At 46.2% G+C, this 21,727-nt stretch overlaps 1 protein-coding gene across 1 annotated transcript in view; it reads right to left on the bottom strand.

Annotated features, from left to right (window-relative positions):
* Positions 1-617: 617 nt before the first annotated feature.
* The window catches only part of Heg1 (heart development protein with EGF like domains 1), an 85,622-nt gene continuing 64,512 nt past the window's right edge, over positions 618-21,727 (bottom strand). The window contains exons 16-18 of the mRNA XM_034514971.2: positions 11,263-11,350; positions 8,216-8,390; positions 618-5,724 (exon numbers count right to left, since the gene is read on the bottom strand). Coding sequence (XP_034370862.1) covers positions 5,575-5,724; positions 8,216-8,390; positions 11,263-11,350 — 413 coding nt within the window. The 3' untranslated portion in view covers positions 618-5,574. The remainder of the gene's footprint in view (positions 5,725-8,215; positions 8,391-11,262; positions 11,351-21,727) is intronic.

Below are 21,727 nucleotides of genomic sequence, written 5' to 3'. Positions count from 1 at the left end.
AAGGACGCAATTAATGAATAAATTGGTGAACATTTGTCTAGCCATACAGCCACATTTTTGGCCACCATATGTGAAAGGTTCGTGAACTGGTTTTAAAGTCCCATAGATTCCCAGACACGATTATTTACTGTCCCATCTCCAAGACAAGAGGAGTTGGTATGGAGTGGGCACACGCAGCAGTCAGTGCCTGATCTAGCTCTCCAATTTAGAGGATGGGTGTTACAGCTGAGTTAGTCCACCCACCTACCCACCCAGCCACCCAGCCACCTACCCATCCAGCCACCTGCCCATCCATCCATCCATCCATCCAGCCATCCATCCAGCCAGCCACCTGCCCACCCACCCACCCATCCATCCATTCACCTACCCATTCACCTACCCATCCATCCATCCATCCACCCACCCACCCACCCACCCACCCATTCATCTTCAACAGTGTGTTTCTTCACTTTGGGGCACTGAGGACAGAGAGGTGACTCACTGCCTCCATTGCCATTCAGAGTCCACTATTCACTTTATTCACTTCATCTATTTAAATGGTGCACTGGTTAAAAAACAAAAAACAAAACAAAACAAAAAAAAAACAAAAAACCGAAACCAAACCACTTACACACTCATTTGCTTGTTTTAAGAGAAAACCAATGGGAATCTTACTAATTTTATTGCATCATTGTTTGCTGACTAGAACGCCAGACTTAGAGTGGATATAAGTATAAAAATAACCAAATTCTTACAAATAATATATTGCTACTACAGTACTGAATAATTAGTGGAGGTGACATTATAATACAGCTTTAAATAACATTCTCATGAGGGGTCTCACACAGTCAACCTGGGTGTCAGCATTAAAGGTGTACAGAACAAAATCCAGGACAAACAGAACGGAGTTCGTACTGCAGCCTCATCTCCATTTAACTGTAACACCACCAACACACGCATGTGACCAAAACTCACAGCAACTCATGGTGAGCCATCCTTTTCTCCGTAGAGCAGGCCTAGGTAATGCCCAAAGTTAAGGGACTCGGTTCAGTTCTCCTGACAAACTGCCTCCATCCCACCACTATTTTTACCCTGTCCTCAACAATTCGGGACAAGGACATTGAGCCCATCATTTAAAATTATAGCAGAATCTACCAGGTGGCCCCACTGGAAATGTTCTCTTTGAAGATGCCCATGTGTTGGGCAGGTCAGGACCTGCCCTCCTTTGGTTTCACAGGCTATTGTGCAGGCTAATGTTTCCATCAGATATAAAGCGGGTGGGACCTTGTGGAGACACTGAAGTACAATGAATTGATTGGCATTTAATACTTTAATGTTCCTATTATTTTAACCAGTTATTTTTAAAAAGTTTAAAGTTATTATTTTAACGTCAATGTTCCTATTGTGTTCTCCCCTTTGGGGATTTGAGAAAAGAAAAGAAAGAACACACATTCCCGAAGGCGAACTACAGAACCATTTCCGTATCCAAACACGCTGGTGAGAACCTTGGAATGATACTGTCAAGAAGAAATGAGAGGGCTGGGGTGTGCAGCTCCACAGGATGGCACTTGTCTGGTATGTGCAAGGCCCTGGGGTCCATTCCTGACTCTACCCTCCCAAAGAAGCAGAAAAAGACAAAAAAAGCTTTCAGGTAGATAAACCTATCTACCTGCTGTTATGGAGTGTTTTAAATAAAATACCAAAATACAAAACTCTGTCTTGTCCTTCTTCCCAAAGAAGTGCTTTGGTCTCAAAAGCAAAATATAAATTTAGAAATGCAGGTAAAGCCCCTGGTTTTGAGTGGGTTATGAAACACTAAGCCAAGGGCAGCTTAGCTGTGCGGCTTTATAGCTTTAGGCGAAGCCCCATAGTTATAGAGACCTGTGCATGTCACTACTGGGCAAAGTGGCTTAAGGAGGCACCCAGAAGCCAGGTACCAGGGGTGATGCTAAAGTGCCCACTCTGGAACTTCACACTTGAATAGACAGCATCTTGGAAGACTTTACTCTGGTCTTTTCCCAACAACACTGCTCTCTCCTATGGGCCAACTTTTACAACTTCCTCTTTTAGACCATAATACTCTAATAGTCAACTCTTAGTTTTTGACCTCAAATACCACCAGGCAGCTTGACTGCTCCAATCATACAGTAGTTCTGGTTCAACATGACTTAGATGCTTCTAGAAGTAACCCCCCCAATTAGGAAGATCATTCAGCACCTCAGACACTCAACTCTGTCCTCAGCCCACACAGGTTCACACTTCTACTACGTGGGATTTACAGCCTCACTCTGAGAATAAGGCAGGCAGCCCTCACATGGGTGCCTCAGCCTGGTTGTGGTTCTCAAAAACCCACCTAGACCATACCCTTTCACTTCCGAGGGCCCAAGCCACATACCAATATGCCTCTTGGTAACCACAAACCAAGCAATATTTTCCTTTTAAGACAGGGTGTCCTGTTCTCCAGGAAGGCCTTGAACTCCTGATCTTCCTCCCTCAACCTTCTGAGGGCTGAGATTACAAGAGTGTACCACTACGCCCTGTTTCTGTGGTTCTGAGGGTAAAACCCAGGGCTAGGCAAGCACTCTGCCATTGAAGCCACATTCCCATGCTTCTTGTCTGAATGTGCATCACTGGTTAGCACATGTGCTGTAAGGCCAGATAGCTTGCATAGAGCCTGGTCCATGGTGGGAACATTTATCCTCCTAAGAAATAGGCCCCAGTGTCACGAGCTGGCTCATGAATTGAAAAAAGAAAAACAAACAACAAACAACAACAAACCTTGGAGTTTATACAGAGCTCAAGCTCAAGCTGGATCCAGGAAGACCCTCTTTCTTAGCCCTGTTCCCAATGCCCTAGGATAGACAAGTTCTACCTGACCTGGATCTTCCCCATTCTAGCATCTCCTAGGCAGTGTGGCTTTTCCTTTCTGCCCACCTCCCTTGTCATCGGACCCTAATTCAAGACTGTGACACTTCTATGCACACAAGTTATCCATTCTAGGTGTGGGGATGGGCTCTGAGCACTTTTTTCCAACAAAGACTCTGCATGTCCAGCCATGGGCTCATCCTGTTTGTCCTGCTCATGGGTTGCAGGTGTCCTCTCTGGGTTCCTTCTGGATGTAACCCTGAGTAGAAGAGCCTTTCTATTGCAAGCTCCTCCCCCACCCACAAACGGTAGATCCAGTGTGAATGCACCCTTGTTTGGGGCTATTCTCATGTTTTTCACAGAAAAAAAAAAAGAAAGAAAGAAAGAAAAAAGAAAAGAAAGAAAAAGAGAACAAAATGAAAACACTTTCACTCTATTTGGGCAAAACTCATGAGTCAGCAAGCATTTTTGGAACTCACAGGACACTTTTCTGGATGAATTCTTTCCAGGAACAGAGTGCTTCATTCTGTGATGCTTGAGGCTCCTGGACCTGTACAGGTACTCACCAGCTGGAGTCTCCCTCACACACAGGTGCTCACCAGCTGAGAATCTGTCCCTACACAGGTGCTCAACAGCTGGGAGTCTGCCCCTTACACAGGTGCTCACCAGCTAAGAGTCTGTCCACCTACACAGGTGCTCACCAGCTGGGAGTCTGCCCCCTACACAGTCTCACCAGCTGGGAGTCTGCCCCTACACAGGTCTCACCAGCTGGGAGTCTGCCCCTACACAGGTCTCACCAGCTGGGAGTCTGCCCCTACACAGGTGCTCACCAGCTACACTGCCAGCTGAAGGCATTAGAAGTGTATGGCAGAACACCACTGCATTGGCTCTTCCCACAGCAATGAGGTTTGGGACAAGCAGGAATACTGCTGAAGGACTAGAACCTGGCTCCCTGGAAAGGGATCTGGGCTCAGGCAAGTGGAGCATAGGGGTTCACAATGACACAAAGAGCCATTGGTTCCACAAAGACACAAACAAGACCCACAGCTTCTAGATGGCAATGCTTTGCAACTTTAAGTCAGCATCAACCAAGAGCAGCAGAGTCCTCTCTGTACTAATGAATGTAACATGGTTAAAATCCTCTGTACCCGACTGCTGTAGGGGGTGAGAGTGAGCGGTGACAGTTCAGTGGTGACACATGTCACCAGACCATGGGACACAGTGCACACTTAAAAGAGGATGAGGATCTTCATAAATTTTGGAGGAACCCGAGAACTCCAAAGAAACACATACAGAACAATTTCCAACAGCTATCCCATTTCCAGAAATACATGCTGCAGGGTCCCCAGCTTCAGGGTGGGGATAATGCTTTGACCTCTTCACCTTATCCAAAACCAGGACATTCCACAAGCTGATAGTTCCACAGGGGACCAAACACCACACAGCTCTTCCCCCCCCACCCCCCATACCACAATACAATAAACAAAATACAGAACTTCCTTCCCCCCCCCCAAACAAGCTCTCAGACTCTTAGCTGGCCAGGTTTTAGTTCCCCAAAGCGGACTCGGGCCATAGCGGAGTCTTGAGGGGACACTGCACAAGAACACAGATGTGTGAGTGGGTGAGAGAAAAGAAGTTCATTCTCTCTTCAGTGAATAAACAGCTTTAAGTGGTTAAAAGTTTCCATTGAGTTTGTGGACAACATTATGGGTTCAAAGATTGGCAGGTATGCACCCTTACTGGTGGCTTCCTGGGGGAGCCCCCAGCTTCTGCACTGGGGTTTGGGGGATGTGTCAGGTTACTCGGTTCATTCCTCTGCCACATTCTGCTGTGGGGCCTATAGCAGACTTCATTCCCTCTGGAGGTGAGACGCTAGCTCAGACACACCTGCAACTGCCTCTCCTTCTTCTACTATACCCTGCAGACTCTGGCTCCACGTTGATGGTCAGAGCCCCAGTCCCCATGCAATTCCCTCATTGCAAAAAATACCCCCACCACATGTAGGACCTGCCTGATATTGTCTGCTGGGACACACTAAAGGGCACCTGGATGCTTCTAATGAAAGTCAAAGGAATGTTGTCTTGCCTTGATTCATACTTGCTTGAGAAAGTAAAACTAATATATTGTAAGCAAATGTGTCACCTTGACTTAAAAAACATTTTGTGCTGAGCCTTGCAAATGATACCGTCTCATTTATGGCATTGGCTTGGGAATGAGCACAAACAACCTAGAAACCTTAAAACACTATGCGCCTCATCACAGTGGTACGTTTACCTCCCTCTGTTCAGCACGAGGCACCAGGCAGGAAAACGAAAGTGCCAACACCTGGCTGCCAACCAGTCACCAAACTGAGGCATGTGGAAGTATCCTAGGGAAGAAAGGCTTTCTGGAATAGTCTGGAAATGTGTCCAAAATGAAGCCTCCCTGCCCAATCTATTAAAGTGCAAATTAAGGGGACGAAGCCTAGTGGTCTGCCGTGGAAGACATCCAGTCCTACGTGCCAGGCATTCAGGGACTCGGTACTGGCCCACGACCATGTTCACAGTAGCAACAGTGCTGAATGGGTGGCCTGCAGTCCCGCATCCGTCTGGCCCTTCCACTGTGGAAAGGCCCCTCAGGCACGGCTCTGACGAGTCCCAGGAGCAGCTAGTGCATGGTGCTCCCTTCAGTCCTCTGAGCAGACGTCCGGGGAAGTGGCTCAGAGAAATGAGGCCCCTCTGTCTCCTGGACTCAGAAGTAGTCTCTCCTCCTGCTCTCGTCGCTGATGAAAGATGGGTTATACTGTCCTGGGAAAATGCAAGAGTGCCTCGATCCGGGCAATCCAGTGTAGGCTGGGTACAGTCCATTGCGTTCAAGTTCAGGGTTCCTTACATTTGTGGGCTGGATGCCAATGGGAAAAGGAGAGAAGTCAATTATTCCTGGACATTATATTCTAATTAATGTAAATGGGGTGATCCATAAATAGCAAAGCATTGTCTCACCCGGAAGCACAACTCACACAGGTCAATTTATGTATTCAGATAAGGTGGGGAGGGAGAAGCTGGAGGGTACCACAGTCATGCTATCTGTTCCTAGTTACCTGGAACTCAAAGTCTCTTCCTTTTTCTTTCTTTTCTTATGTATATGGACATGTTTGCCTGCAGGCATGTGTATGTACCACAAGGATTCAGTGTCTGGGAAGCCAGAAGAGGATGTCAGATCCTCTAGAACTGGAAAGAGCTGCCTAGTGAGAATTGCTGGGAATTGAACCTGGGTCCTCAAGATGAGTAGCCAGTGCTCTTAACTGCTGAGTCATCCCTCCAGCCCCACCATCTCCTTCTTTTAAAACATTATTTTAATTATTTTTTCCCGGATTTTATTTTATGTATATGGGTGTTTTGCCTGCATGTGTGGCTGTTACCTCTTCTTACTTCTTCCTACCATATCCTGGGATTATAGGCATGTACCATTACACCTGGCAGGGATTTTAACTTTATTTTTAAAAGGAGTTTAAAAAAAACATTCAGGCCAGGTATCTGAAGCAACAGTAAAGGTTTCACTGGAAAGTCCTCATACAACATCAGAGATGAAATGGTTTTTTTTTGGTAGAGGTAAAATACCAGAGAGTGTGTACTATAAATACGATACCTATGAGAGCCAGTGTGGCGATGCCTGGACCACTTTGTGTCCACTGTGAGAGACAGTGGCACTCAGGTGACAACTCAGGTTCTGTTTCTATAAAGGGAGGGTGGGACTTGCCCTGGCTAGTTTTAGGTCAACTTGACACAGCCAGAGTAATCTGAAAAAAGGAAACCTCAATTGAGAAAATGCCTCCATAAGATCCAGCTGTAAGGACTTTTCTTAATTAGTGATTGGTGGGGGAAGGCCCAGCCCACCATGGGTGGTTCCATCCCTAAGATGGTGGTCCTGGGTTCTATGAGAAAGCAGGCTGAGCAAGCCGGGGAAGCAAGCCAGTAAGCAGCACTTCTCCACAACCTCTCCATTGATTCCTGCCTCCAGGTTCCTGCCGTTTTTGAGTTCCTGTCTTGACTTTCTTTGGTAATGTGGTAGTGTAAGTCAAATAAAGCCCCCCCCCCCAACTTTCTTTTTGGTTATGGGGAATAGCCTGCTTGTTTGCTATAATTACCACACCACACCAGGGCTGAGGAGTCCCTAGCAAAGCATGTGGGACTCTGGACACACTTAGTATAGCTTCGGTTAGGGAAGGGAAAACATGTCTCTGACAAAAAGGAAAAGCCGTGTCTGTTCAGAAACGGGACGTTTAACTAGAGTTTAGCTAGAGAGGTGAGTTTCATCTTTATTTTCTCCACCTTTCTTGTTCTTCCTCCTGGCTGAAATTTTTCAAAGAGGACACTGGAACAAACCCGCCCCTCCCATCCAAAGTCTGATCCTCCTGGTTAATCTCCATAGCAATCAGCAGGATTATGGCTTCTATAGCGAAATGTCTAGTGCCATTAAGTCTCCACAGCGCAAGGTCTCATGTTTATTGCCACACAGCAAACTGATTACCGGTCATCTGACATTTGTTTATTTTTCGGTTCAGATAGCCCCATCTGCGTCTCCGCTTCATGGCTGACACGGTGTTATTAAAGTGGAGCCAAGTGGAACAGAAACAAGAGCTGTGCTGTCTTCAGTGTGGGGCAGGAGAAGCTTAAGGCAGCGGTTCTCAACCTGTGGGTCTCGCCCCTTTGGGGGTCAAACGACCCTTTCACAGGGGCTGCCTCAGACCATCAGAAAACACATACTTACATTACAATTCATAACAGTAGCAAAATTACAGCCATGCTATAGCAACAGAAATAATTTTATGGTTGGGGGGATCACCGCCGCATGAGAAACTGTCTGCCTTAAAGGGGCGCTCAGCATTAGGAAGGCTGAGAACCGCTGGCTTAAGGTAAGTTCCAGCTCCCACACTGATGTAGCCCTGGGCTCTGGGGAGCCAATTATTGAAGACCTACTGAGTTTGGAAAACCTCCACAGTGAAGATGACCTTGAGTCACTCTTGCTATGCCTTTCCCAGCCCTGAGTTTTGACTGACAAAGCACATGAGGTAAGATACAAGATAGCAAAGGAGATAACAGACCGAGGGCAAAGGCCTGAAACCACATTCTTGCTTTGAAGTTTCTGTTCCTATTCTTAGAAGCAAATTTAGAAACTACAATCCCCACTCCCCAAAAGTAACTTACTCTGCAACTGTCCCTCACACTCACACTGAAAAACTCCATGCAACTAGGCTACTGCTAAACCAAACAGTAAATACGTGGTGTGTCTTAAAGGTTTATGTCACTATTTCCGTGACGCCTTAGCTGCGATCCCTGAGCTGGAGGCTTCAGAGCTGGGGGCCCTGAGGCCGGCTGTCACAGACACCTACCGAGTAGTACACGTCTGTCATCTGCAGAAGGTTTTTGGTGCTTCCGTTCTCATGCATCTCAATGGCTTCTCGGCCCCACTCTTGTGAGCGAGGATTCTTGGGGTACTCGGCGTATGGGGACATTTGGAAGTCCCCACTTTTGAAGATGAGTTTACTTATGTCATTTTTACTCTTTCTGTGAGAATTTAAAAAAAAAATCGTGCAACAAATTCTATCAGTAAGTTGTGTCAGGAAATGACATCTTCAACAAGACCGAGTGTGTTTTGCAATGTAAATGAGACCCGAAACCTAGTATAATTTAGTATTTGACTAAAAAACTAAAACTACCATTAGGAGTCCCCCTGCCATCAAAAAAAAAAAAAAAAGATGCAAAAAGATTTCTCAACTCAAAGAGCCTAAAGGGGCGTAAAGAGGACACGACCCTGGAGGAGCTGTTAAGAGTCCTGCCCTCTGGAAGCAGAGGGCGCTGTTCCCCTGGGGTAACCATGGAAACGGGAATCAGCGTTCACAGACTATGGAGGGAAAGGAACTTAATAGTGGTTAACTATCAGAAGCCACAGGTGAAGTGTCAGTGCTGCTCTTGGGTTTCCAGACTACAGGGCGGCGCTGGCTCAGGAAGACTTAGCCCCTGCCTCCCCTGCAGCTACTAGAGACCTGGGATGGAGCTGGCCTTTCCTTTCCCCAGCCACAATTTTATTTACAACTTTACACACCACAGAAACCTCAGTGGGGTCACCTGCTTACAGACTCTCCACATTGTCATTTCAAGAGCTCCAAAACTGGGAGGTTTTACGGCCCAGGTATGGTTAAGACAACTTTCTAAAACCGTCTTGTGGGCGGAGGATCAGAAACACTTTACTATGTTTGCTCTGAGTGAGAGACTCCGAAGCCCCGCGGTTCCTTCTCCCATGACTACTTTAAGTTCCTGGGAAAGGCACAGAATGACTCAGCCTTCAGTGCTGGCTTCCTCCAGGCTCAGAGCAGGCTGCCACTGCTTCCCATTCAGAAAACAAGAGTCCAGGTTCCCTCCTAAAATGGTAGAGACTGTTGCCTATGCAAGGCCCATGTGCTCTCAGCTGCCTCTGTTTCTCTGAGGAACTGCCTCAATGGGTTCATGCTTATCTTTAATGGTAATCTAATAAGGGATACTTAAAGGTACTCTTGAGTGGATGCTTACAGTAGATTATTCCTGGCGGCCTTCCTGGAGGATGCCTTAAAATGTCCTTTTTTTCTTGTTGTTGTTGTTTTGTTTTTGTTTTTTGTTTTTTGAGACAGGGTTTCTCTGTGTAGCCCTGGCTGTCCTGGAACTCACTCTGTAGACCAGACTGGCCTCGAACTCAGAAATCCACCTGCCTCTGCCTCCCAAGTGCTGGGTTAAAATGTCCTTTTAACACTGGCACAAAAAGATAACTAGTGATTTGGGAAAGGTCCCTCCATCTGTCACATACAAATATTTCTTTTCTTTTTTCTTTTTTTTCTTTTTTTTTTTCGAGATAGGGTTTCTCTGTGTAGCCCTGGCTGTCCTGAAACTCACTCTGTAGACCAGGCTGGCCTCGAACTCAGAAATCCACCTGCCTCTGCCTCCCAAGTGCTGGGATTAAAGGCATGCGCCACCACCTCCCAGCTTCAAATATTTCTTTCCATATGATATCATCTTAATCAATGACTGTAATGTTCCTTTACTCGGACAGGTAATTGTAGACAAAGGGGATTCACTCTTTCTCTTCCTTTCTCAGGGAAACCCCATTGGAGGAAGCCTGGAGCCAAAGTTCATCCAAAAATGCTCCCACTTTTTTACTGCTAAAATAGTTCAGGCATCTCCTTCCCTTCCTCTGCCTTTGTTTCTCTCTATATACACAGCTCTGAGAGACGACTGACAAAACCATACAATTTACTCATATAATGGTTTTTAACATATCCACAGTGGTGTGACCATCATCCCAATTTTAAGACGACCTCGTGACCCCCAGAAGTCTCAGACTCCTTAGCCCCAACTTCTCCACCCTGACCTCTGCCCTAGACCCCAACTGGTCTACTTTCTGTCTCTATTAGATGCAGCGACTTTAATAACTCATATTCCTATCACACCCCAGATGATGGTTGAGATGCCTCATTTCACTGAGAACAAGGGTTTGAAGGGTCACTTGTGTGTCAGTCAGTGGCTGACAGAATGTGGCTCTCTGTCACATCTGGGTTTTGTATTTGTCAGCTCATAGGCGCAAGGATTGCCCTCTCCCCCTTTTGACTCTCAGGAACAGAAGTGAATAGACGGGTCCAAGTTCTTGTGTGGATGTGCTGTAGGCATCCTAGGCATCCCCTGGGACTGGGAGTCCTGGGCTTACCAGACATTCAAAGCCGCTTTACTCTCTTCTGTCCCTGCCAGCCATGAATGCATAAGGACTCCAATCCTGCCACATTCTCATCAGCATTTCTTATTTTCTGTTATTTATTTATTTTAAGATAGTCTTGCTGTGTAGCCCTGGCTGTCCTGGAACCTGGAACTCACTATGTAGGCCAGGTTGGCCTTTAACTCAAGGAGATCCAGGTGTCTCTGCCTCCTGAGTGCTGGGATTAAAGATGTGTGTGACCAACACAGCTGCCTGTATTCCTGGCTGGCTTTGCACTTGCTTTAGAGCTAAGGATGACATTGAATTCTTGATTCCTCTTGCCTTCACCTCCTGGGCCGGGATCCTAGGAGGACAACACCATGCCTCGCAGCTACAGAGCAAGCGCAGGGCTTCACACAGGCTCGGCAAGTGATCCACTAACCAAGCCATGTCTTCAGCTCCAGAGTTTGTAAGTTTTCCATTTTGATAAAGTCCAATTCACCTTTTTATTTCGTTGATTGTGTTATCTATGTAGTTTTGGTGCTTTGGAGACAGGGTCTTACTATGTAGCCCAGGCTTACCCAGAACTTGCTATAAACCCAGGCTGTCCTCAGAGCCATTTTCCTGCTGCCTCAGTCTCCCAGGTGCTAGGTTAAGAATCTACCTTCATATAGCACAGGGGATGAAAGGGGGATCTAAATGAGAGGTCTCACCACTCACCTGCAACAGGTAACAATGAGTGCGATGCCCAGGATGAGCAGAAGGCCACCTCCTGCTGCTGCGATCACCACGGTGATGAGCTGATAGGCTAAACAGAGCAGACAAAGGAATAAACAAAGTTGATTGGCAGGAGATACCCAGTCATAACCCTCCACCCATCCCCCTCCACAGCACGGCCCTAGCTGCTCTCTCCCAGCCTGCTCTCTGGCCCAGAGATCCTCAAAGGTTCGAGCTCTGCTTCCTTTGTGTTGAGAGGATTCCCCCTTTCAGCTCCAAATTTCTTTCTCTAGAGCAGTCCTGGTGAGTCACTAAACCACAAAAGAGAGACAGGCAACCATCAAGTTTCCCTGAACCATCCTGAAAGACCTTACTCTTATTTTCTCTCTCACCTGAGTGCTTTTTATCATGTGAAAATGATACATCAGGGAATTTAACTTTTTATCTTAATGATAACCATAAAGATATAGATTCACTGGAGGCAGAGGCAGCCTGGACTACATTGTGAGTTCCTCACTGGAGGCAGAGGCAGCCTGGTCTACATCGTGAGTTCCAGCCAAGCTAGGGCTGCAGTGAGACCCTGTCACAAAAAGAAAACAAAACACCAGATGTTTGATTCAGTTTTAGGGTCTTACTTGGTAAAACAGAATGGAGACAGGTTAAACTCTTCAGTTTCAGAAGAAATGTTACCAGTCTGCTAAGTCCAGGGTCTGGAGTCACTGCGTAAACCATGCCAAAGACCCAGAAGGCTCCTTATAGATTTATTAATTTAATTACCAGAATGTTGGGAGCCAACCTTTAGCAGAAAGCGGCTATCAGCTTTGCAGCCATCTTGAGCCATATACCCTGACATGAGACTTGGATTACAATAGCCTACAACAGCTGAACACACTCTGATAACATCTTGCTTTAGATACCCAGGACTTTCCTTGGGTGTGTGAGATTAAAGGTGTGTGATTTAAGAGTGTGACTTAGGGATCAGATTTAGAGACAAGACCTAAAGGCATGACTTAAAGGGGTGACCAAAAGGCATGGCTTAGAAGTGAGACATATAAAGGCGAGAGGCAGACAGAAGAGAGATCAGAGAATCAGACACTTTAGACATTAGACACTCGGAAGAGAACAACAAGGAGTACAACTAGGAACTAGGAACTAGGAACTCAAGTCTTGGGACTTGGACTAGGAAGAGAGACTGAAGAATAAACGGGATTGAATCACACTCTGTCTGGTCTCCATTCTTTGAGTCCATCCTCACTCTCTCTCTCTTGCTGAACCCTGACCCGCAGACCGGATCGGCAGCTTGGGCCGGGAAACAGTGGCTGCCATGCATGGAGTGGAGAGGGCCTCAACATTTTTGGCCGCCCAGAGTGGGGCAGCTCGGGCCTCAACATATTCAGCCACCCAAATGTGGGCTAGCGCGGTTCCCAACACCAGAAATTAGCACTGATAGAAGCATACACCATATATAGTAATGCTAACATATCTAATTAGTTGGGTTTTTATATCTGTATATTGTAGCAAAATTTATGATAAATTATATGAAAATTTCCATTTTTCATGGAAATAAAATTGGTTTCTCAGGTTGCAAGATCTAGTATGAAAAGCCAATAACTAGTTTTACTTTCTTTTTTTTAAAAATATTTATTTTCTATTTCATTACCAATATTTTATTCAACTATTTGTGACATGACCAAAGAAACCAGATGAGGACATCAGTTCCCCTGTGACAGTTACAGAGGGTTGTGAGCCATCACGTAGGTTCTGGGTGTGGAACTCAGGTCCTCTGTAAGAGCAGACAGTGCTCTTAACCACTGAGCCATCTCTCTAGCCCCAAATGGCCAGACTCTTTATAGTATCCGAAGACTGAGCCATGATTTGCAGACATGGTTATAAAGTCAAGGCTACAGCACAACAAATGACAAGTTATGTGCCTGGCCCCCGGGAAGGGGGCAAAAGAATGTAGGGACAAGAGCCACAAAGGAGGAGAGCAAGTCTAGGGTTTTATTTATTTATTTATTTATTTATTTTTGGTTTTTTGAGACAGGGTTTCTCTGTGTAGCCCTGGCTGTTCTGGAACTCACTCTGTAGACCAGGCTGGCCTTGAACTCAGAAATCTGCCTGCCTCTGCCTCCCAAGTGCTGGGATTAAAGGCGTGTGCCACCACCGCCCAAATCTGGGGTTTTGATCAAGCTCTGCAACTTTAATTTCAGGGGCAGGTTATAAAGACACAGCAAAACGTGAAGCTTAGGCAAGGGTCACTGCTTAGGGCTACCCCACTATTGAATCCTCCTTTTCCAGGTCCATCCCACTGTCGTAACCGGCTCCCAAGAAATACCAGACGTTCTTTGACTTCCTGGGACCTGAGATCCGTGAATGTCCTTTCTTAACTTTGTACTGACTAGGCTTTCCAGAACAGCAGGTAATTTCCTGGGTTTGGTAGTTATACACCCCTTGTCTGTCCTTTTATTTAAATGAGCAGCAAAGAGGCCAGGTTATTATGAAAAGGGTTAGCTCTACAATATAGAGGGAACAAGGCCAAACTATGGAATGCGTCCCTCTTCTCCCTTGCCTCTGATAATATGCATCTCTCGTCTGTGTCAACTCCTGCTGTGTTATTACTTTTACATAATTATCTTTAATTTCATATATTAGTGTGTGTGCATGCCTGTGTGCACATATGAGTGAAAAAACACACCTCTTCGATGCATCTACTGTTCATATTTAAAAAAAAAAACAAACTGTGTATCACTGGCCATGGAGATCAGAAATGGGCTTTGGATTTCTTGGAACTGGAGTTACACATGGTTGTAAGCCACCATGTGTGTGTGCTGAAAATGGAACCTGCTCTGTCCTCTGGAAGAGCAACGTGTGCTCTTAACCACCTTAATGGTTACCATGTCTCCAGTTCTTACCCCCACCCCTTTTTAAAAACTGATTTTATCATTTGTGTATATGTATGTGTGTCTGTGTGTGCCCTGTGTGTGTATGTGCCAGAAGAGGGTGGTGGCAGACCCCATGGAACTGGAGCTACAGGGAGTTGTGAACAAACCAGTGAGGGTGGTGGGCTTGAACGCTTGACCTCTGGACAGGCAGCTAGCGTTCTTAACCACACACCATCTTTCCAGCCCCCATCCCTGCTCATCTCTGCCAGCTGTGCCCTGAGCTCCTGCCATGTCTTCTCCAGACAGCAAGTCTGATCTCGCTGTTTGCTGTTTCAGGAGACTTTGGTGACTCTAACGCTCTACTTACTTACTTATTTTCATTTTTGAAACAAACTGTCGTGTAGCCAAGGTGGGCTTCTAACCTTGCTATGTAGCCAAGCATGCCCTTGAACTCCTGCTAGCCTCTACATTCAGAGTGCTGGGATTACAGGCAATCACATCTGGTTTCCCTATATCCTGCACCTCCCCACCCCCCTTTTGGACAGGAACTCATATAGCCAAGGCTGGCCTTGAACTTCTGTGTCCTGCCTCTCCATCTCTCAAGTGCTCAGATTACAGGCCCTTGTCACCATGTTTGACTCCCCTGGTGTTTTAATTTTTTTGTTTTTTCTTTGTGTGTATGTGTGCTGTTAGGGAACTCTCTCCGTAGACCAGGCTGGCCTTGAACTCAGAAGTCCACCTGCCTCTGCCTTCCAAGTGCCGGGATTAAATTTGAGTATTACCATTGCCTGGCTGCCTTTTTTTTTTTTTTTTTTTTTTTTTTTTTTTTTTTTTTTCTTTTTAAGTTGAGATAGGCTCTCACCGTATAGCCTAGTAGCCTGTAACTTACTATGTAGCCCAAGCTGGTCTCTAAATTGAAATAATCCTCCTGTTTGAGCCTGGGATTACAGTCATGTGCTACTATGCCCAGTTTCTTCTTCTCTTAAAAAACAAAGTCTAAACTGGGCAGTGATGGCCTTTAATCCCAGCACGCAGAGGCAGAGAGGCAGAGAGAGGCAGAGAGAGGCAGAGAGGCAGGCAGAGAGGCAGGCAGAGAGGCAGGCAGAGAGGCAGGCAGAGAGGGAGGCAGAGAGGGAGGCAGAGAGGGAGGCAGAGAGGGAGGCAGAGAGGGAGGCAGAGAGGGAGGCAGAGAGGGAGGCAGAGAGGGAGGCAGAGAGGCAGAGAGGCAGAGAGGCAGAGAGGGAGGCAGAGAGGGAGGCAGAGAGGGAGGCAGAGAGGGAGGCAGAGAGGGAGGCAGAGAGGGAGGCAGAGAGGGAGGCAGAGAGGGAGGCAGAGAGGAAGGCAGAGAGGCAGAGAGGCAGAGAGGCAGAGAGGCAGAGAGGCAGACAGGCAGACAGGCAGAGAGAGGCAGAGAGGCAGAGAGAGGCAGAGAGGCAGAGAGAGGCAGAGAGGCAGAGAGGCAGAGAGAGGCAGAGAGGCAGAGAGGCAGAGAGGCAGAGAGGCAGAGAGGCAGAGAGGCAGAGAGGCAGAGAGGCAGAGAGGCAGAGAGGCAGAGAGGCAGAGAGGCAGAGAGGCAGAGAGGCAGAGAGGCAGAGAGGCAGAGAGGCAGAGAGGCAGAGAGGCAGAGAGGCAGAGAGGCAGAGAGGCAGAGAGGCAGAGAGGCAGAGAGGCAGAGAGGCAGAGAGGCAGAGAGGCAGAGGCAGGCAGATCTCTGTACCTTCAAGGCCAGCCTGATCTATAGAGTGAGTTTCAGAACAGCCAGGGCAACACAGAAAGACCCTGTCTCAAAAAACAAAAACAAACAAAAAAGCTTAATTTTTATCCTACATCTCTGGTTAAATGTTCTTACTTATAGCAGAACAACCAAATGTCTATTATAGGAGTGACCCTTGCAAGTGGCTGAAGGTTATAGCACATTTGTTCCTCTTTGAAATAGTTTGTCTGAAAAAAAATATACTTTGCAGGGAAATAGATGGAACTGTATAGCATCATGTTAAATAAAATAAGCCAGACTCAGAAATATGAATACACACAAGAGTAGCATGAAAGTAGAAGGAGGACAATACACAGGGAAGAATAACTCTGGCTATAGAGCCGAGGTTAGCCTAGAATTCACCATGTAGCCCAGGCTGGCCTCGAACTCATGATTCTCCTACTTCAACCTTCCAAACACTAGAGTTGCAAGTGTGTGCCACCATACCTGGCTGGATAGCTTTTTAAATAAACAAAATAAAATCTTACTCATTTCCCCATCTTTCTCTTTAGGTACCAACTACCATACATTGCCTTTTCTTCTTCTAGTGACATTCACTGTGGACTAATACGTTGGTAAGACACAACAGTATTCTGTTCTTAAAGGCCCCATGTTTGGATGTCACAGTAATGGGAACACTACTAAGCGTGTTCTATGGCAGCATGAGACTTGCAGTAACATGGATGGAGTGGGAAAATATCCTAAGTGATCCCATGTGTAATGTTTAAATGTGGGGAGAGAAGTGAGGTGAGTTATAAAACTGAAAAGGAGAGGGGACAACTAGGAGTTAAGGGGGAGGTGACAGTACACACGTGACAACAGGAAAGGAGTCTATGGGGGTTGGGAGGGACTTGAGGAATTCATAGAGTAAAAAGAACTAACCATTTCTAAATGAATTGTTTGAAAAATGCCAACGTGAAACTTGAATGTGTATGCAAATTAAACATTTTTTAAAAAGAGAAATAATAAGAGGAAACAGGATGAAGAGATGTCCTTGACCCTTTCCCATCTCTACCAAGAGCACTGTCTTACAGAATCATTTTAACTGATCTTGTGGGTGTGAGTGCTGACTTCAGCTTTCTGCTGGGCTTTACGCGGTGGTCTTTCTCCCCAATGCCAACTGTCATGTTTGCTTCCAGCTTTTCGGGTGCTGTGAATGTTTCCGCAGGATACACAGGGATGCCATCTCTATCTGTCCTGTGCTTTCTAGTGTGAGGAGATGCTGGGGGAATTGGGGGGGGGGGGGCTTGAGCCTCCTTCCCGATGAACACAAACTGATGGTTCAGTGCTGACCAGCGCCTGTCCACTCAGCTTGAGGCTGTGATCTTTGCTCGATTTTTCCAGCAAACCAACCTTGGTTTCCACCTTCCTCCAGGAACTCTCTCGGCTTTGTTTCCCTGGTTATTTGGAAGAAACCCATTGTCTGTGTACCCCACCCCTTCCGGGAATGGTTTAATTCCTCGATCCGCGTGTGCATGGGGGGTGGGGTGGGGTCACTCCTGTTGACATCCTCAGCCACAGCTGATGAGGAAAGAACACACAGGGAAAGCAGAGAGAACTTTCTCTTTCAAAATGACTAAACCACAACACAGACACTCAAGAGCTGTAAGGGGACTCCGTTTTCCACCACGTGGTCTGGGAAGACTGTGTACAGCCTTGTAAAGCAAAAGCAGAGAGGAGGTGGAGTCTCGATTGGGTGTGCTCTTGTAATCTCTGACCTCAGCTGCCCACTAGAGCGATTCCTGCCACAACAGACACTCAGGTCCCAGGACATGTCCTTCCAATAAATTTTGCTTAAGCTTGCCAGCCTTACTCCAGAACTTCAATCGATGAACTCTCAACTGCCGAACAGAGCTTTCTAGGAAGCTGTATTAATTTTTGTTTAAAATCCGTTCAGTACGTAACCACATAAGGTCAGAGTGTTGTCTCTGAAGCCTTCCCATTCTCTTCCAACTCAGCTCATGGCCTTCTTTTTCTTCCTCTTTAGTCTCCAAGCTATGTGTGAATCGCAGGGGCTCCTTCCACTACCCAGTGCCTTTTCTCCTCCATTAGAATTTTCCATGTGACTCTTTCACTCTCTGCTGAGGTTTCTGTCCCTTCCATCTCACCAGGCTTCGGGGATATCAAATACAGAATAGTATTCTCTTCCTTCCACGCCCTGCTCGCCTCCGGTTCTAATGGGAAAGGACCGACACCAGCTGAGGCCACTGGACGGACGGCTAACACAGAGGTGCGGGTGGGTAGTAAGCTTTCCTCCTGGTTTGTCTCTGGCTTTCTGGACATGCGCACTGAGCTACGCGCATGCTGAGCTGTTCCAGCTGACACACAGCACTCCCTCCCCCTGATCTGAATCTCCCTGTGGTCGCATGCGATGGCAGGGAGAGCAAAGTGAGAAGTTCTTTCTATACCAGGTTTTTGGGTGGTTGGGAGACAGTTGGGAATATCCTTAAGTGGGATGCTCTAGTCCATTGGAAGAGACCAGAAACCAAAAAGACAGCTCTAAAAAGTCACTGCAAAGCCGTTAGGGAAGGGACTGCATCGGAGAGCCAGACCCTTTGAAGCAAAGAGCATGTGAAACGGGCGTGAAAAGGGGACAGACAAAAATGTCTGTGGTAGAAACTAACGAGGAACAACGGTGCGAGTTGTGCAGTCATGAAGTGACAGTAACCATAAATCAGAGAAATGGCTTAGAGAATGAGCCCATAAAAAGCAGTCGTAAAAGGTAACCAGAAGGAAATTATAGTATAGAATAGTATGGCAGTATCATAATTAACATAGTAAGAGTGTAGAAATTAAATCACTGCACAATTAAACAGGTGACAGGGCTGGAGAGACGGCTCAGCACTGGCTGCTCCTCCAGAGGACTTGGGTTTGGTTGCTGGCACCCACACGGTGGCTCACAGTCATCTGTGACTCCAGTTCCAGAGGACCCACCACCCTCTTCTGGCCTCTGAGGGCATCCAGTATATACACTGTGCAGATATATACATATGGGCAAAATACTCAACCTCGTAAAATTAAACCTTAACTTTAAAAGTTTAAAAAAAAATAGGTTAAAAAATCATATATCCAGTGAGGTCCAATTCCTTGAAAAAGAGACACACATTCACCAGGATGATGCCTGTGTTCTTCAAGCTGTAGAATGCACACAAGGCAGCATATAAACAAGTTGCTGAGTTTGATAAATTTCCAGATTCTGATTCTGTGGGTATGGAGGGAGGAGGTCTGGAACTCTGTCTAGTAGGTGCCTGCTGGTCCTCACGCAGATGGTGTGTGGCGTGTAATGGGTGACAGATGGTATACAGGTTCCCTTCCCTTACATTACACCTAGACTCTAATTGATTTTACATTGTTCTATGCTATGGCAAAGTATAATTAATTAGAAAAAGAGAAAAAAGTGACCAGCAATCTAGTGCATGCCTGTAACCCCAGTACTTGGAGGGTTAAGGCAGGAGGATTACAAGTTTGAGGTCATCTTAGGTTACAAAGTAAGTTTTAGGCTAGTTTGGGAGATAGGTTAAATCCCAATTCAACAAATAAACACATACATACATACACACATACATATGTATACATATACACATATACACAAATATACATACATCCTATACACATATATACACATATATACAAACACACATGCATGATATGGGAAAAAGTTAAAGCAACTCAAAGCAGCAGGGGTGACAGTATACACCTGTGCAGAGGAACCAACATAAAATTCAAGCAACTAAGGAAGTGTGCAAGCCTAAAAGACAGCAGAGGGGGAGGGGACAGCAGAGGGGGAGGGACAGGTCTGGTTAGAAAAGAATTCTGGACAAGGGGATAAGAAGATACAATTGTTGAAATATGGGGTATGAACAAAGACAAATAATCCATAAGGAGAGAAAAGGGACAAGGCAGTTGGGGTCCCGGACCTTTCAGTATGGGTGACCTGCATGTCCTTGAAAGCTAAAGCCTTGAGAAAGACACATCCTACCCTTTTGGAGGACATTTTCTACTCTACAAGAAGCAAGGTATAGAGGCTGGGTAGAACTAGAAAGCTAACAAAACACTCTGAAAAGGCAGGACACAGATTATCCTGGTGCCTAGAATATGCTGGAACTGGATGACAGCCAGGAATGGAGAAAGGAGAGAAGTTTGAGGTCAAGCGGTATCTGGAAGAGGTTGGCTTATTGATCTCATGGGGCCTGAAAACAACGTGTGTGGAGAAGTCTAACCAGAGACATTTCCTGCCTATGGAAAACCCAGCTTGATAGGCTGGGAAGGGTAGAGCAGACTTGTAAGAGTCTGAGGCTAGCTAGGTGGTACAAAACACTCCTCGGGTGCTTCTGTCACCAATGGGGAGAGATTCAGGTGTCCGCCCATCTCTATAACCAATACCCAGGGCTGGGCCCAGGCCTCAGATAAGGAGCCCGCTGGCAAATGTGTCTCAGTGTGTGCTGCAGAAGCATGCCCAGCTAGTGCCCTGCACATGCTATCGCAAGTTGTAACATTTTTATCAGCCACCATAAAATGTTTCGTAATGCTAACTTGATGTAGCTCAAAGTTACCCAAGTTTAATGACAAACTGCCAGCTTCATTCCTGAAGTGGGCTGGGGCCGATGACAGTCCAGGCAGGGGTCTGCCCTCTGCCGGACATAATGATGGTCATTTGGATAAATGGGGAGGGAAAAGTGATCTCGGGGACTTGAGAGAAATTCTGGTTATAGAATGGGATTAACTTGACAATTTCCTCACCACAGAAGCTTAGAGAATAAATGGATGATGCAGGGTGTGCATTCCCTGGACAGATAGTAGCAATGACTGTTCATAGCAAAAAAAAAAAAAAAAAAAAAAACAAAAAAAAAAAAAAACAAAAAACAACAAACAAACAAAAACCCCAAACAATAAAACATCAGTGGTGCACAACCCAGGATGTAAGTGTATGCAATACCACCTTTTAGAAAGATAGCTAGTCCCTTGAACACAATAGTAGAAAGTTCTGGAACCCAGCCCTCAGGAGGCAGGTGAATCTCTAAAAGCTCAAGGCTAGCCTGGTCTGTACAGTGATACAGTGGGTTCCAGGCTAGCCAGTGCTACATAGAGAGACTTTTCCTAAAAAAAAAAAAAAGGAAAGAAAGACAGAAGGAACAAAGGTAGGGTAGTCTAAGCTAAGCTTGATGGTATCCTGAAGACATAAAAAGTGAGGCGTACAAATAGAGACTAGCAGCAGGGAGGGGCAATACACAACACAGAGGAAATAAAATCATGTCTACTTCCAACCTTAGGTAGTTAACATTCGCACATTTACCTGTACATACAAGGCAAAGCCCTCCTAAAACTGTCTTGATTGCTATTATTCACACTAGGCTCTCCCATCTCTCCTGTATCACAAATTTTGTTTCATAGTTTTGAAGGTAATTTCCATCTCAAAAGCGTCTGAAGACAAAAAGAATACCCATGCAAGCAAATCTAAACTGCCTCAAACTTCTCCTCAGAGAGGACTAGACCAGACTGAGACACCATGCTTGCCACCCCCTCAGCATGCTTGGCCGGGCTTGGACCATGCATGTTCCCCTTCAGGGAGTAAGACTGCCTCACAGCAGGTGAATTCTGAGGCTGGTCCTTGTGTTCAGCTGGCACTGCACCATTAGTCTCCTGACTACTGTACGGGCTCTCTTGCTCACCGCAGTCTCCATGGCTCTCCTCAGTCATATAACTCCCCTGTGCTATGATGGATAGATAGCTCCATAGCAGTCACTCATTGTAGCCTCAGCACCTCCCCTGCCCAACAGCTCACTTCCTGGGTGCCCTGCAAACCCAATGCTGTGCTTCCTGTCTTTTTCTCCTT

Source organism: Arvicanthis niloticus, chromosome 12 (assembly GCF_011762505.2).
Source record: "Arvicanthis niloticus isolate mArvNil1 chromosome 12, mArvNil1.pat.X, whole genome shotgun sequence".
NCBI lineage: Eukaryota > Metazoa > Chordata > Mammalia > Rodentia > Muridae > Arvicanthis > Arvicanthis niloticus.
The sequence above is the reverse complement of the archived record's forward strand: the minus strand, read 5'-3'. Positions and strand labels throughout refer to the sequence as shown.